Source organism: Bubalus bubalis, chromosome 8 (assembly GCF_019923935.1).
Source record: "Bubalus bubalis isolate 160015118507 breed Murrah chromosome 8, NDDB_SH_1, whole genome shotgun sequence".
In the NCBI taxonomy this organism is placed as follows: domain Eukaryota; kingdom Metazoa; phylum Chordata; class Mammalia; order Artiodactyla; family Bovidae; genus Bubalus; species Bubalus bubalis.
Genome location: NC_059164.1, coordinates 43,888,756 through 43,904,931, shown reverse-complemented (window position 1 = coordinate 43,904,931; position 16,176 = coordinate 43,888,756). Strand labels below are relative to the sequence as shown.

Genomic DNA, 16,176 nt, shown 5'->3' with positions numbered 1-16,176 from the left:
CAGTATTACCCTGATACTAAAATCAGACAAAGACACCACAGGGAAAGAAAATTACAGGTCAATATACCCAGTCAAAAGCAGAGACATTACTTTGTCAACAAAAGTCCGTCTAGTCAAGGCTATGGTTTTTCCAGTGGTCATGTATGGATGTGAGAGTTGGACTGTGAAGAAGGCTAAGCGCCAAAGAATTGATGCTTTTGAACTGTGGTGTTGGAGAAGACTCTTGAGAGTCCCTTGGACCACAAAGAAATCAAACCAGTCCATCCTAAAGAAAATCAGTCCTGGGTGTTCTTTGGAAGGAATGATGCTAAAACTGAAACTCCAGTACTTTGGCCACCTCATGCAAAGAGTTGACTCATTGGAAAAGACTCTGATGCTGGGAGGGATTGGGGGCAGGAGGAGAAGTGGACGACAGAGGATGAGATGGCTGGATGGCATCACCAACTCGATGGACTTGAGTTTGAATGAACTCGGGAGTTGGTGATGGACAGGGAGGCCTGGCATGCTGCAATTCATGGGGTCGCAAAGAGTCGGACACGACTGAGCGATTGAACTGACTGACTGACTGATACCCAGAATATAGATGCACAAATTCTTAACAAAATATCAGCAAACACATTAAAGGATCTACACAATGATCAAGTGGGATTTATTCCTGATATGCAAGAGTAGTTCAATATCTGCAAATCAATACTGTGTTATATCACAATAATAAAATGAAGAATAAAAATCATATAATTATCTCAGTAGATGGAGAAAAAGCATTTGACAATATTTAACATTCACTTACGATACAAACTCTTGACAGTGGGTACAGAGATAATGTTGTTGGTGGAGTTTAGTCACTAAGTCATATCTGACTCTTTTGCAACCCCATGGACCGGAGCCTGCAAAGCTCCTCTATCCATGGGATTTTGCAGGCAAGAATACCAGAGTGGGTTGTCATTTCCTTCTCCTGGGGATCTTCCCTACTAAGGGATCAAACCCACTTCTCCTGCATTGGCAGGCAGATTCTTTGCCACTGAGCCACCAAGGAAGCCCCATAAAGGGAATGTACCTCAACATAAGGTCATATATGAAAAGCCCACAGCTAACATCATACTCAGCAGTGAAAAACTGAAAGCTTTCTGAGAAATGAGACAAGTATGCCCACTCTCATCACTTCTATTCAGCATAGTACTGGAAGTCCTAGTCAGAGCAACTCAACAAGAAAAATAAATAAAAGGCATCCAAATCAGAAAGCAAGAAGTAAAACTCTATTTACAGATGACATGCGGAGAAAACTCTGAAGACTCCACTAAAAAAACTGTTAGAACCGATAAATGGATTCAGCAAAATTGTAAGATACAAGTTCAATATTAAAAAAAAAAAAAAATCAGTTGTGGACTTTTCTGGTGGTCCAGTGGTTGAGAGTCTGCCTGCCAATGCAGGGGACATGGGCTTGATCCTTGGTCCTGGAGGGTTCCACACGCCACAGAGCAACTAAGCCTGTGCACCGCAACTACTGAAGCCCACACACTCCCAGAGCCTGTGCTCTGCAACAAGAGAAGCAGCCGCAAGGAGAAGCCTGTTCACCGCAACTAGAGAGTAGCCCCTGCTCACACAACTAGAGAGCAGCCCCTGCTCACACAACTACAGAAAGCCTGCACAGAGCAAGGAAGACCAAGCACAGCCACAAATAAACTAACAAATGAATAAAAATTGAAAAATAAATCAGTTGCACAAAAACAAATGATAAAAAAGAGAAATTAAGAAAACAATCCCATTTGTAATTGCATCAAAAAAAAATAAAATATCCAGGAATAAATGTAATCAAGGAGGTGACATACTTGCACACTGAAAACTATAAGACACTGATGGAAAAAATGGAAGACGATACAAATAAATGCAAAGATACTTACGCTCAGGGGTAGGAAGATTTAGTATTGCTAAAACGTCCATACTACCCAAAGTGTGTTAGTTGCTCAGTCACGTCCCACTCTTTGCAACCCCATGGACTGTAGCCCACCAGGCTCCTCTGTCCATAGAATTCTCCAAGCAAGAATACTGGAGTGGGTTGCCATTTCCTTCTCCAGGGGATCTTCCTGACCCAGGAATCTAATCCAGGTCTCCTGCATTGCAGAAGGATACTTTACCATCTGAGCCACCAAGGAAGCAATAGCTATCAAAATTCCAATGCCAATTTTCCAGAAACAGAACAATTCCAAATCTTTATGGAACTAAAAAAAGATTGCAAATAGTCAAAGTAATGTTAAGATAAAAACTGGGAACATCATGCTTCCTGAATTCAAAATATACTACAAAGTTGTAGTACTCAAAACAGTATGGTACTGGGGCGGGGGAAAGAGACACACAAAGATCAATAGACTAGAACAGAGAGCCCAGAAATAAACCCTCATGTATATGATCAATTAATTTATGATACCTGGAGCAAGAACAGTCTCTTCAATAAATGGTGCTTGGCAAACTAGACAGTTATGTGCAAAATAATCAAACTGGACCATTATCTTACACAATACACAAAATTAACTCATAATGGATCAAAGCCTTGAATATAAGACATGAAAACTTAAAACTCCTAAAAAACACATAGACGGTAAGCTTTTTAACATTGGTCTTAACACGATTTTTTGGATTTGACCAAAAATAGAAGCAACAAAGGGCTTCCCTGGTGGCTCATTGGTAAAGAATCTGCCTGTTGATGCAGGAAAAGCAGTTTTGATCGCTGGGTTGGGAAGATCCCCTGAAGGAAGTAACAACCTACTCCATTCTTGTCTGGGAAATCTCATGGACAGAGGAGCCTGGTGGCCTATAGTCCATGGGGTCACAAGAGAGTCAGACATGACTTAGCAACTAAACAACAACAACAGAAGGAACAAAAGGAAAATAAACAAGTAGAATTACATTAAAAAATCTTCTGTACAGCAAAGGAAGCCATTAACAAAATGAAAAGGCAATCTATGAAATCAGAGAAAATATATGCAAATCATGTATCTGATATTTGGTTAATACCTAAAATATACTTAAAATCCTCATGCAACTCAGTAAGAAAAAACAAAAGGAAGCAATCTGATTACAAAATGGGCAGAGGCTCTGAATGGATCTTTTTTGAAAGAATTCAAATGACCAAGAAGTACATTAAAGGGGTTCAACATCACTAATCTTCAGGGAAATGCAAACCAAAACCACAGTTACCTATCGCCTCATACCTGTCAGAACGGCTTTCCTCAAAGGACAAAACACATGCTGATGAGGATGGAAAGGCAAGAGAATGCTTGTGCACTGCTGGTGGGAAAGCACAACCACTATGGAAAATATGGAGGTTCCTCAAAAAATTAAAACTAGAACTATCACATGATCTAGCAATTCCACTTCATGATTCCACAAAACCTCTACCTTGAAAAGGTATCTGCACCCCAATGTTCACTATAGCATTATTTACAACAGTCAAGACAGGGAGACAACCTATGTGTCAACTGATGGATGAATACATACATAAAACATGGTAACACAGTCACACACACACACACACACACTCGCACATACATACAATGGCATGTGATTCAGCCAAAAAAAGATGGAAAGCCTGCCATTGTGACAACATGGATGGACCCTGAGGGCATGATGTCCAGTGAAATAAGTCAAACAAATGAAAGACAAGAACAGAATGATCTCACTTTGATGTGGAATATAAAAAAAAATCTTCTTAACTCATAGAAACAGAGAATGTCACGGTGGTTGCCAGGGGCTGAGGGCTGAAGGAAATGGGAAGATTTTGGTCAAAGGGTACAGACTTCCAGTCATAAGGGCAATACGTACTTACAGTAATAAACAGCTTGGTGACTACAGTTAATAAAACTGTGTTGTATACTTGAAAGTTGCTAAGAGAATAAATCTTAAAAGCTCTCATTAGAAGAAAATTTGTGGTGATGGATGTCAACTAAACTTATGGAGATCATTTTGCAATTCATACAAATTTCAAGTCATTTTGGTATTTATCTAACACTAATACAATGTTTATTTCAATTAAAAAAAAAGATCACCATCCAAAACATAAGGATGATGCCGACAAAATGGGTATTTCTTAAATCTTCTTCAAAGAAAAAAAAAGTATAGCTTCAGGAAGGGACTGTGAACAACTTATTTTGTAAGCTGTCTGACCGTGGTAATGGTGATTTAGGGAAGTAGTAAGACTTTGTCAGTTTCATCTTTCTCAGTAAGTATAAGTGAGTAGGTATCTGGGTTCAGGTCAGCTGACTAAATACTTATACAGAAATATCTCTGACACAAAGACAACAAATTAAGCTTTGGCAGCAAGAGTAAGTACAAATCTTTTTAAAAACTGATTCTTTTCCCCTGTGCCAGAAGGGAAAGGAACCTTTTTCTTACTCTCTCTTTTTTGCAAAGATTTCCTTGAGCAAACTTCTAACTGTAAATTCTTTGTCCCTTTGATATGAATGTACATCTTTTAAAAAGCCAACCCTCTTGCTGGTTTACAACCTAAAAAAGTCTTTCTCAGTGGCTTTGATGTTATCTGTTTGAAGTGTAAAAATCAAGGAAGTCCCCATCTCCTTTTCTGTTTGAGTCTGAGCTTGGTACTTAGTTCTATGTTGTGACTACATGGTTAGAAAGACACTGAGAAGTCTTATTTTTTCCTCTATATAAAAGTAATTAGCTAACACAAACACCATCTCAACCACCAGTGAATTTAGAATGAACCATGTGTAGCAAATGGTTCAGGTAAGTCCTCTTAAGGACAAATTACTGTTAATCATGAGGGTATGCACATAATATGAATAGGCTGCACCTGCGTAGATACTTAAAGGGGGGAGAATTCAGTCTTTGCAATCCCACTAGCAGACTGCTCGTGATGCGTGTAGCAATCTGGTTAAATGCTTATTTGATAATAAAGCTATTTAGTTCTTTCCCACATTTGTAGAGAGGAATTTCTTGGTTGGCAGATTTTATTTTTTAATAATTTTTGTAACAATTCCCATGACCTGAAATATCCCCTCAGATCATCAGCAAATTGTTAGAATCTGGACCAATCAACTTTTGGACCCAAACTTGATCATGCTCTTGTCCGCCAGGAGGGTTGTCCGGAATGCAGACAAGCGTTCTAATTTGATATACACAGCTATATCTGTATCTCTTGTCTCGCAAACTTTGCTTATACATAGACCACGGTGACTTCAAAGTACCTCCTCTCAGAGCTGCCCCTCAGGTGTCCCTTCTTCCAGGCTAACCGCATGCAGAATTTCATCTATCGCTGCAGGCCGGGCAACACCCGACGCACACTCAGGAGAAACCCTCTGGTAACAAAAAGGTCAGGAGCAAGATTTAACGCGAAAGGCAATCAATACACTTCTGGGAAACTTAATCCTCCGCTGTGCCACCAGACTTGGGCAAGAAAGATACAGCAATTTTTCATCCTGGTATTTTGAAAAAAAGAAATGAAGGTAGGGAATCGAACCCTACACTCATCCAATTAAGAGGAAGATCCGCCCTTTGCACCTGGGCTTCCCGACCTCTCTCTTCTCACCAGCCTCCCGCCCTGGCTGGGCTTCTTATTTACTCCCAGCACAGGGAAGCCATAGAGAAGGAAATGGCAACCCACTCCAGTACTCTTGCCTGGAGAATTCCGTGGACAGAGGAGCCTGGTGGGCTGCTGTCCATGGGGTCGCACAGAGTCGGGCACGACTGAAGCGACTTAATGTGCATGCATGCATTGGAGAAGGAAATGGCAACCCACGCCAGTATTCTTGCCTGGAGAATCCCAGGGACAGCGGAGCCTGATGGGCTGCCGTCTGTGGGGTCGCACAGTCGGAGACGACTGAAGCGACTTAGCAACAGCAGCAGCAAGGAAGCCAAGAGCTTCCAAGCAAACGCATTAAAGGATCATACACAATGACGGCGAGCTTTTTCAACCCCTCATCCAGGGAAAGGCCCAGTCCCAGTCCCCGCCACCTGCCAGGGACCCCGTGGCCTTACCTGCGGACCGCGAGGGACGCAGTCGAAGCTGGCGGCCGCCTCGTCTCCGGCCCCGCGTCAGCTTGTAGAAGCAGTAGCAGGCGCCGGCCGCGAGGACCAGGCCCGCCGCCACCCAGCCCACGTCCCGGGCGCCGCCCATGCTACCTCTGGGGCCACGCACAGCGCTGGGCCCGGCGCGGGAGTGTCCGAAGCCAGCGGGTCCAGGCGCCGCCGCCCGGGATTACGCCGCGGGAAAACGGAAATGGGGGACTGAACTCCGCCTCTCAGAAACCGCCCTGCTGAAAAGTGAAAGAGTCCACTCAGCCCGTACGCTTCCTGGCGGCTTCCTGGAGAATGGGCGGGGCACGGCTGGAGGCGAGCTAGACTGGGTGAAGCGCTGCAACCACTGCACGCCCCAAGAGCACACGCCGGGGGCCTCCCCGGACGCCCGGAGGCGGGCCCCGGCCCCGGCCCCGGCCCGAGGCCCGCCTCTCTTCCGGGCAGGCCACTGAGGGCGCGAAGCAACGCAATGCCTAGCCCCTCCTTCCACGCCGCGTGGTTGCCGTGGCAACGCCGGGACGCGCTAGCCTCTCGCTTAGGAGTGGCTCTAGCTGCGCTGGGTTTCAGTAGGGCCTCAGGTCATGGCCTCGCTGCGCCGGGCCAGCACCAGGCTGAGGAAATACTTCAGGGAGAACTACATTCCTCAGGTCTGCGAGGTACTGGAGCCACGCGGCGGTGGAGTTAGAAGAGGGAAGAATGGGCAGAGAATTCCCAGAGGAGGGACTGGAGTTTGGGGAAGAGAGGAAGTGGAGGTTAAGAGGAGCGAAAAGAAGTCAGTTTTGGACAGGACGGCGGTCTGGGCTGAACATACAGATCAGAGAGTTGAAGACAGAGGGGTGATGGTGGCTGAAAGGGGGGGAATGAATGACATCTCCCAGGGAGAAAGGGGGAAAGGCCTCAGGACAGAAACCCCAAACGCCAACTTTTCAGGTTTGGACAAGAGGAACTAAGGACTAGAGGAGTGAGAATGAAATGCCTTGGAGATAGAGGAGGAAAAACAGGAGAGTGTGGCTTTATGAAGAAAGTGGGCAATAGTGTCACCTAAGACAGATAAAGACTTGAAAAGTTGTAGTGGATTTGGCCCAAGGTAAGTGTGGGTTTTCAATGGAGTGATGAAGGCAGAAAATAGATTGAGGTTAGCTGAGGAGTGGAAACAGATCTTTAGATAGAAGGTAGTCAGCCCTTTGTGTGAAAGGAAGATCCACACAACCAAGACTTAAATGGGAGGAAAGACTGTCTTTCCCCACCCACCTTGTAACAGGAAGGAAGGGGGACAAGGGGTGGATAGGCTTTGTAGGCTCCGGGTTAGGAAGCCAATAAAATTATCTTCTGGTGACTTCCATTTTCTCTACAAATATGAGGTGAAATGTTTGTCAAGAATGAGGATGTTTGGGAGGGGATGGCAGTTGTAGAAGGGGTTTTGAGTAGTTAAGTTATTCAGACAAGGAGGGAGAGTTAGAAGTCCAGGGAAGGAAAGAGAAGGAGGGTGAGGCAGTGTTGAGAGCCCAGCTGGGGGAGTAACTCTCCTACGCAAGTGGGAGGGCAATTCAGTGCAGCCCACTCCCTTTGGGATGGTAATTTTCAAATATTTATTAAAATGTTAAATATGAATACCCTTTAACCAAGCATTTCCACTTCTGAGGATCCACTTTAGAGACATACTTGCACATGTAACCAGAAGGATGTCCGCGTATATTCATTGTAACATTGTCACATAGTGAACATAGTAAATAAGTATAAATAAGGGAATGGGATACCTTAAGACAAAAATGCAAATTGCCTAACAAAGTGTCTACTAAAATCTAGCTACCTGACTTCATATTTGTATGCATATGTGTATATGTATATAAGTGTGTTTTTATATGTGTGTGTATATATATATAAATAAGACAATAATACATGCATAGAATATATGGCAAACTATTAACAGCAAATGTTTTGGGGGATAGCTTTAGGGGAGAACCCTAATCTTTTACTCCATATATACATCTGTATGGTTTTAATTTTTTTTTTCATGAGTTTCATTCATGTTTTACCTCTATACAATTATATTTGAAAATGTGTAGAAAGCTTGCTACTTATCTTCCCAGTTGCATGATTTTCTCAAGCAGCACTCAGTAAATCAGACCTAAGTATAAAAGTAAGAGTTGATTTCATCCAGGATAGGAATTTGCCACACATATATAATGGAAGGGCAGTGGGGAGGGAGCTAAGCTTTTGAGAGTGCCTAAAGTGATGGGCCTAGGACTCTAAGGACTGGGTTGGATATGAGAACAAGACATAATACTGATATGTGGGTAGAAAGTGGAAGTTTGTAAGAGGTGAATGAAAAAGGGTAGAGGGAGTATTTGAGTGAGGGAGCTGGAAAAGTAGGAGGTGGGGGCCAGAAAGTGGAATGTGCACAATTATCTCTCAGAAGCATCTTTTTTTTCTATTAAAACTTTTTCTTGGTTAGATATATTAACACATGACTTCATAGTGTACAATTTCAAACTTTTATAAAGAAAATGAATTTTAGTTTCCATGGGGAGAACCTGAAAAATCTGAGGATCATCGATTTTTCCTTTTTGAAACCATTTTTGTACTATCAGCAATGCAAGTAGGCCTGGAGGGGTGAAACTATCCTCACACCCAGAGGTGGGGAGGAAGACGGAGCCTCTTCAAAGGACGTAATACAGTCATCCCTCAGTAGCCTCAGCTTTGGTTCTAGGACCCCCATGGACACTAAAATCTGTGCACAGTATTTATATACAACCTACATCCATCTTACTGTATAAATCACCTCTAAATAAATCATCTCTAGATCACTTATAGTACCTAATCCAATATAAATGCCATGTAAATAATTGCCTGCACATAGAAAATTAAAGTTTTGCTTTTTGAAACAATGGAATTTTCCCCCAGTCATTTTGGACCCACATTTGATTGATCCCATGAATGAAGAACCTGCAGATACAGAGAGCTGACTGTATTTATGGTTCACTATGAAGCCATTCTGAGTCATAGCTATGTCCAAGTTGGCCATGGAACAGGTAGCACAAGTGGACTTGAGTTGAGGATCAGGGAAGTTGTAACCTCTCTTCGCCTTCCTCTCCACTTGCCATAAAACTGCCCAGCTGCTGGAGGCACCCCTGGTTCCTCCTCTGGATGAGAGCACCTCTTCCATATCAGTCTACCACCTTGCTTTGCCCCCAGAGAAAGGAAGCCCTTAGAAGTGCTCCCTACTGCCTAAGACAAAATTATTCTGAGGAGCCCTTTACCTCTGCTACCATATTACTAGCAAGTGCAAGAGAGCGACACATACCCACCTTAACCTGGTTACCTGCTTTCTTTGTATCTATTCAACTGATCCAGTTTTCCATGCCTAGCACTCTTCTAAAACCCATCTTCTGCAAGTTTTGGAATACATCATTTTTCATCACAAATTTCCATGTATATTTAACCTCTTCTGAACTCCACCTGCAGATGGTGATTGCAGCCATGAAATTAAAAGACGCTTACTCCTTGGAAGGAAAGTTATGACCAACCTAGATAGCATATTGAAAAGCAGAGATATTACTTTGCCAACAAAGGTCTGTCTAGTCAAGGCTATGGTTTTTTTTGTGGTCATGTATGGATGTGAGAGTTGGACTGTGAAGAAAGCTGAGCACCAAAGAATTGATGCTTTTGAACTGTAGTGTTGGAGAAGACTCTTGAGATTCCCTTGGGCTGCAAGGAGGTCCAACCAGTCCATCCTAGAGGAGATCAGTCCTGGGTGTTCATTGGAAGGGCTGATGCTGAAGCTGAAACTCTCAATACTTTGGCCGCCTCATGTGAAGAGTTAACTCATTGGAAAAGACTCGGATGCTGGGAGGGATTGGGGGCAGGAGGAGAAGGGGACGACAGAGGATGAGATGGCTGGATGGCATCACTGACTCGATGGACGTGAGTCTGAGTGAACTCTGGAAGTTGGTGATGGACAGGGAGGCCTGGCATGCTGTGATTCATGGGGTTGCAAAGAGTCGGACATGACTAAGCGACTGAACAGAACTGAACTGCACTCCACCTACCTGTTCTGAATAAAACCTGGCTGTCTCCTTAGGATATCATTTCCCTGCCAACTTTTGAATAGAGGCTGATCTTTTTTCTTTTAATCCTGCTTGATTCACTGGCCTTACTTAATCAGTTGATTTATACTTTTCATCTGTTTTAGAGAATTCTTGATCATTCTCAAATTTGCTTCTATCTAATTCTCTTTTCTCCTTCTGGGACTCCCGTCATAAATATGTTAGCTTTTTCTTTTTTTTTAACTTGGTCCTATGCCTCTTTTGTTCTTTTCTGTTTTTTCCCCATTCTCTTTTCCCTCTGTGCTTAAGTGTGGATAGTTTTCATTGATTATCTTCAAGTTTACAGATTCTGTTTTATGCTGAGTCTAATCTACTGTTAAGTACATCAAATGAGTTCTTAATTTCAGATAGTGTGTTTTTCAGTTCTAGAATGTCTATTTGATTTTTTTTATACATTCCAATTAAAATCCTGCCTCTTTTCATCCTTTTTGTCTATCATTTCCTGTTTTCTTCAACATGTTAATTATTATTAATTTAAAATCATGAACAACCTTGAATTAAATTATTTATTAAATTTAGTTATTAAAATAAGATAAATGTTCTTTATTCAAATTACTGGTGTGATTTCTGTCTCCTCATTGGATCCTGACTGATACAGAAGGCTTAACTGGAAGGCTACACAAGGGAACTTTCTGGGGAGTTGGAAAATGACTGAGATTTAAGTGTATCCATTGTCAGAATTATACAACTAGGATTTGTGCATTTGAATTCATGTCGATTTTACCTAAAACACTATAATAGAGAACAGGTGGAAAATGGGGAAACATATAATCTAGATGAAAATAATGTTATGTTGATTTAACCCAAAGAATCACACAAACCACAGAATGGTGACAAATGTTGAAACTGGGTGATGGGCACATAGGGGTTCATTGTTTATATATGTTTGAAATTTTCCATAATAAAATGTTAAAAGATAGTCATGGCTGCGTGTTTTCTATCTTTATGTAGCTAGGGATGGATAGAATGACAAGCTTGATCTGGCTATACAGTCATTTATTGTTTGTTTTCTGTATCAGTTATTCATTGCTATGTAACACAACCACGAAACTTCATGGCATAAAAGAACATGAAGCATTTAGTTTGCTTAAAAATCTGAAATTCTTGCAAGGATTTTTAGGGAAAGCTTGTCCCTGCTCCATGCGATACCATCTAGGGTGGATCAGCAGAGTGTTAAAGATCCACTTTTAAGATGGTTCATTCACATACCTGGCAACTTGGTGCCAGAGGTTGGCTGGAAGTTAGGTTAGGTCTGTGAACCGGGAGGCTTGGTTCCTCCATGTGCCTCTCCATGGGCTGCTTGGACTTCCTCACAGTATGGAGACTCAGTTCTAAGAGCAAGTGTCCCCATAGAGAACTAAGTAGAAGTTATATCATCATTTATGGCCTAGGCTTGGAAGTCAACATAACATTATTTTTACCTTGATTCAAGAGGAGGGAATATAGACCCCCACTTCTTAATGGGAAGTGTATCAAAGTCACAATCCAAAAAGAGCTCATGGGATGGGAGATATTGTAATGGCCATGTTGGGAAATATAATCAGATACACCCAGCTTATTCATACAAGAAGAATCTGGGATCAAGTTGGATCTCAAAGCATTATCTGAACAAAGATGTAGTTTACTATCATCCAGCAAGTGGGTCTCAACCCTTCTGTAAATATTCCTTCTCCTTTCTTTTCTATGTTCCTCAGGTGCAGATGTATACTGGACATTAACAAGTTGCCTACACAACATCTACTTCCCTCTTGCTAATATTTCTTACATTCTTATTCCATAACTACCTCTTCCCCACATAGCCTGGGTGCTTCAGGGAAGCTGATTATCCTTATCTCTGGGGTTGGACCCTGATTGACTTATGGCAACTAGCACATTCAAGTTCCCCTGGTCATAACGTTTATGACTATAATGGGTGGTAGCAAGGATCGGAGAAGGCAATGGCACCCCACTCCAGTGTTCTTGCCTGGAAAATCCCATGGACGGAGGAGCCTGGTGGGCTTCTGTCTATGGGGTTGCACAGAGTCAGACACGACTGAAGCGACTTAGCAGCAGCAGCAAGGATCATGGGGGAGGGCAAGATGTGATCTAAACCAGTTTAGATCAGGTTGCTGGTTGGAATGCTGGGACAGAGATATAGCATCTCTGGATGTTTGTGGGGAAGCAGGTAGCCCTGGGAGCCATTGCTAATTCTCTTGCATCCACATGGGAAGATGGTTTTAGGGTGAAGGAAGGTAGAGTGGGAAAATGGAAAGAAATCAGGTCTCTCATGACATCAGTAAGTCACTGGATTAAATACTTTGGCCACCTGATGCGGAGAGCTGACTCATTTGAAAAGACCCTGATACTGGGAAAGATTGAGGGCAGGAAGAGAAGGGGACAAAAGAGGATGAGATGGTTGGATGGCATCACTGACTCAATGGACATGGGTTTGGGTGGACTCCGGAAGCTGGTGATGGACAGGGAGGCCTGGTGTGCTGCGGTTCATGGGGTCGCAAAGAGTCGGGCACGACTGAGCGACTGAATGAACAGCAGGATCTACCTTTAGAATTTCTAGTGTAGGACCCGATAAACTCCATGTTTAGTTGACATTTATAGCTGAAGCAGTGCAAGGGAATTTCATTAATATTTTATTATGAGATTGCCTAGGTTTGACTCTTGGTTTTGCCAATTACTAATTGTGTAAGTCTGAGCAAGTTTCTAAATCTCTCTGATTCGGTTTTCTTTGTAGTAAGATTCCAGATGCATGAGAGACAGGCCCTCACTAGACTAGGAGAAAGCTATTGTGAAAGAGAAGAATGGGAAAAGAAAACCACAAAATGTGTCCTGAGGCAAATTTAGTTCAGGAAAGAATATATGTAGAAGGCGAGGCTCTGGAGATTGGGGAGTCTTTTATACTATTCACCCTCACATACCCCTCGGAAAGCCTTTGTGGGCTTTGGAGAAGGAAATGGCAACCCACTCCCGTGTTCTTGCCTGGAGAATCCCAGGGGCGGGAGAGCCTTGTGGGCTGCCGTCTATGGGGTCGCAGAGTCGGACAGCAGAGCGTGTAGCCTGAAGCGACTTAGCAGCAGCAGCAGAGATTTGCACACCAGCTTAAAGACTGCTGGATTTTATGTTCAATTCAGGTTAGTCAGGTTCCTTTTTTTTTTTTTTTTTTTTTAAACAACAGATTAGGATCTTTTTTTTTTCTTGGATGGAATGGCAAGAGTGGTCAGCTAAGAAGGGTACATTAGACCATTTTTCATCAGCAAACATTTGCTAGGCATCTATCCTGTGCTGGTAGAAAACACTTCAACAGCTTCGACCACTTGCAGCTATGACTCTGAAGCTGTCTCTAGCTCAAAGTTTCTCCTTAGTACTCTGTGCATTTATCCATTTTGGTGTCCTACAGACACATTAAAGAAGTAGAAAGAAATAGGTGACATTAGATTCTCTACAAACCAGTCTATCCAGAACATAATCATTTCAATATGGACTCATATTGACTCACTATAAAATCATATTGTCTTCAAAACTGAGTGTGTACTTTACACTTGCAGCATGTGTCAGTTTGGACAAGCCACATCTGAAGTGCTCAATTGTTCAGTCGCCCAGTTGTGTCTGACTCAATAGCAACATGAAATTAGTAGCTGCCACATTAGGCAGTGAAAGTTGAAAACGTATTAACATATTTAATAAGCCAGAGAAAATTACCTTTGACCCAGAAATGATCATTGTGTCTCTGAGAAGGTTGTTGTTTTCACGGGCACCTAGTTTCTGGAACTTTAGCAAGAGTCTGCACAGGGAGGGTGAAGTGGCTGTCTAGTCAGGTTGGTAACCTGCAATGTGTCACAGATGGGACGGTTGTTCTCACATGCACCAAAGCAAATATACACCTATTTTCAAATTTTCAGGAATCATAATGATTAGTGTTTATTGTGGAAATGAACAACGTGATATGAACATTCTGTCGACTGGATGTTTCTCCCCAAAATTCATATGTTAAAACCCAATCTCCAATGTGATGGTATTAGGAGGTGTGGCCTTTGGGAGGTAATTAGATCATGAGGGTGGAGCCCTCATGGATGGAGTATGAGTCCTTATAATGAAGACTCCAGAGAGTTCCATCGATCCTTCCATCACATGAGGACACTGTCAGAAGATGGCCATCTATGAAGTGCTGCTCACCAGACACAGAATCTTCCTGCACTTTGATCCTGGATTTCCCAGTCTCTAGAACTGTGAGAAATATGTTTCTGTTGCTTATTAGTCATCCAGTCTCTAGTGCTCTAAGATTCCAAATGGACTAAAACAGAGAATAAGTCATGGACTAAATGTTGCCATGGCTTGTCTTAAACCACAAAAGCCTTTAAACCCTTAGCTGAGAAAGACTCCAGGTGAGACTTCTGAGGGTATGAGTAGGGATTCAAAAAGTGGTCCTGCTATCTTTCTCAATTTTACCATCCCTTTGAGATTCTCTCTTTGGTTACTATTGTATCTTGCATCCCTATCTAAATGAAGGACATATCAAATGTATAGAAAATCATGGCTGGCTAGTCTCTTAGTTGTCTTGGGCTGCTAAAATAAAATGGCATACACTGGGTGGCTTAAATAACAAAAACTTGTTTTCTCAGTACTGAAGACTGAAAGTCTATGATCATGGTGCCAACATGGCTGAGTTCTGGTGATGGTTCCCCTCCTAGCTTGCAGATGGCTGCCTTCTCACCATGTCCTCACTGGGCAGAGAAAGAGCAAATTTCTCTGGTGTCTCTTTATATGAGGGTGCTAATCCCATTGTGAGGATCCTATCCTCATGACCTCATCTAAACCTTATTATCTCCCAAAGGCCCAGTCTCCAAATACCATTACATTGAGGATTAGAGTTTCAATATATGAATTTTTCGGTGACATGATTCAGCCTATAGCAGTTGGGAAATGTAAGAAAACTACCTCAAGGACAAAAATGAAATATAGATAAAACGAAGTCTTTTCCTCAAATCAAAACTAAAAATGTTCTGATTCTCAGAGTTGGCAAGGTGAAATGGACACTTCCACTGGCTACTAACGAAAGTATAAACTGATAATCTTAGAAAAGCAATTTTGAGAAATGTATGAAGAGCTTCAAAATACACATTTTGATTCTATATTCTATTTCTAGGGAAATAGAGTGAAGATATGTACATTATCATTTGCTGTGAAAATTAATATGTATATCATATAATTTTTAATAATGGGAAAAAGAAACAAATGTCCACTCATTTTGAAATTTTTTAACATTTATGGTACCTTTTTGTGCAATAGATTATCAACCAATCTCAATATATGATGTCTTGAAGAATTTTTGGTGGCATGGAAAATGTTCACAATATAATAACTAGCCATGAATTTTTAAAAAAGAGAAATAAATTATATATATTATGATCCTAATTTTAATTTTGTAAAAAATATATGTATTAAGGAAAGACTAAAATTAAAATTTTTATTAGAGGTTATTTCTGGTTGTCAGGATGGTGGTTGATTTTTATTTTCTGTATTTTTTAATTTTCCAAATTACATCTAATATATACTATTTTTATAATCAGAAAGGGTTCCTATATTAAAACATAATAATGAAAGCAGGCTTATGTGTAGGAAAATGTGCTTCCTTTTTTTTGCTTCCCGTACTATTATCAAATGAATTTTATTGGTGGAGAATCAGAAAAACATACAGAGAAAGCATAGGAAGCATAAAAACACTAATTGATGGGAAGTGCTGGCTTTTCATCCAAGGAAGTCAGGAAGTCAGGAAGGCTGGGCAGGTCGCAGGCCTTTGTCTGGTCTCCTTGGGATGAGAATCCTTTTCCTCTGGCCAGCTGGGGTCTCCTGGACACACTCTTCCCTAGATGGGCTAGCCTCTGTTCCAGTTTACAATGGCACTTCCATAAGACCCTCTCTCTCTGGTTTCAGGCAGGCCTGTGTGTGGCTGATCGCACGCTGATAGATTTCCAAAGGTTTTTGTTGTTGTTGTTGTTGTTTTTTAGCAGAATCCTTGTTCTAAGAATTCCTGTAGGGTGTGCTCTAG

At 41.9% G+C, this 16,176-nt stretch overlaps 2 protein-coding genes across 2 annotated transcripts in view; one reads left to right on the top strand and one right to left on the bottom strand.

The window, feature by feature from the left end:
- ARMC10 (armadillo repeat containing 10) overlaps nt 1–6,364 on the bottom strand; it is a 59,640-nt gene extending 53,276 nt beyond the window's left edge. Inside the window, exon 1 of the mRNA XM_006049855.4 lies at nt 5,992–6,364. Coding sequence (XP_006049917.1) covers nt 5,992–6,130 — 139 coding nt within the window. The 5' untranslated portion in view covers nt 6,131–6,364. The remainder of the gene's footprint in view (nt 1–5,991) is intronic.
- A 187-nt stretch (nt 6,365–6,551) lies between these two features.
- FBXL13 (F-box and leucine rich repeat protein 13) overlaps nt 6,552–16,176 on the top strand; it is a 214,514-nt gene continuing 204,889 nt past the window's right edge. Inside the window, exon 1 of the mRNA XM_025291068.3 lies at nt 6,552–6,686. Coding sequence (XP_025146853.2) covers nt 6,612–6,686 — 75 coding nt within the window. The 5' untranslated portion in view covers nt 6,552–6,611. The remainder of the gene's footprint in view (nt 6,687–16,176) is intronic.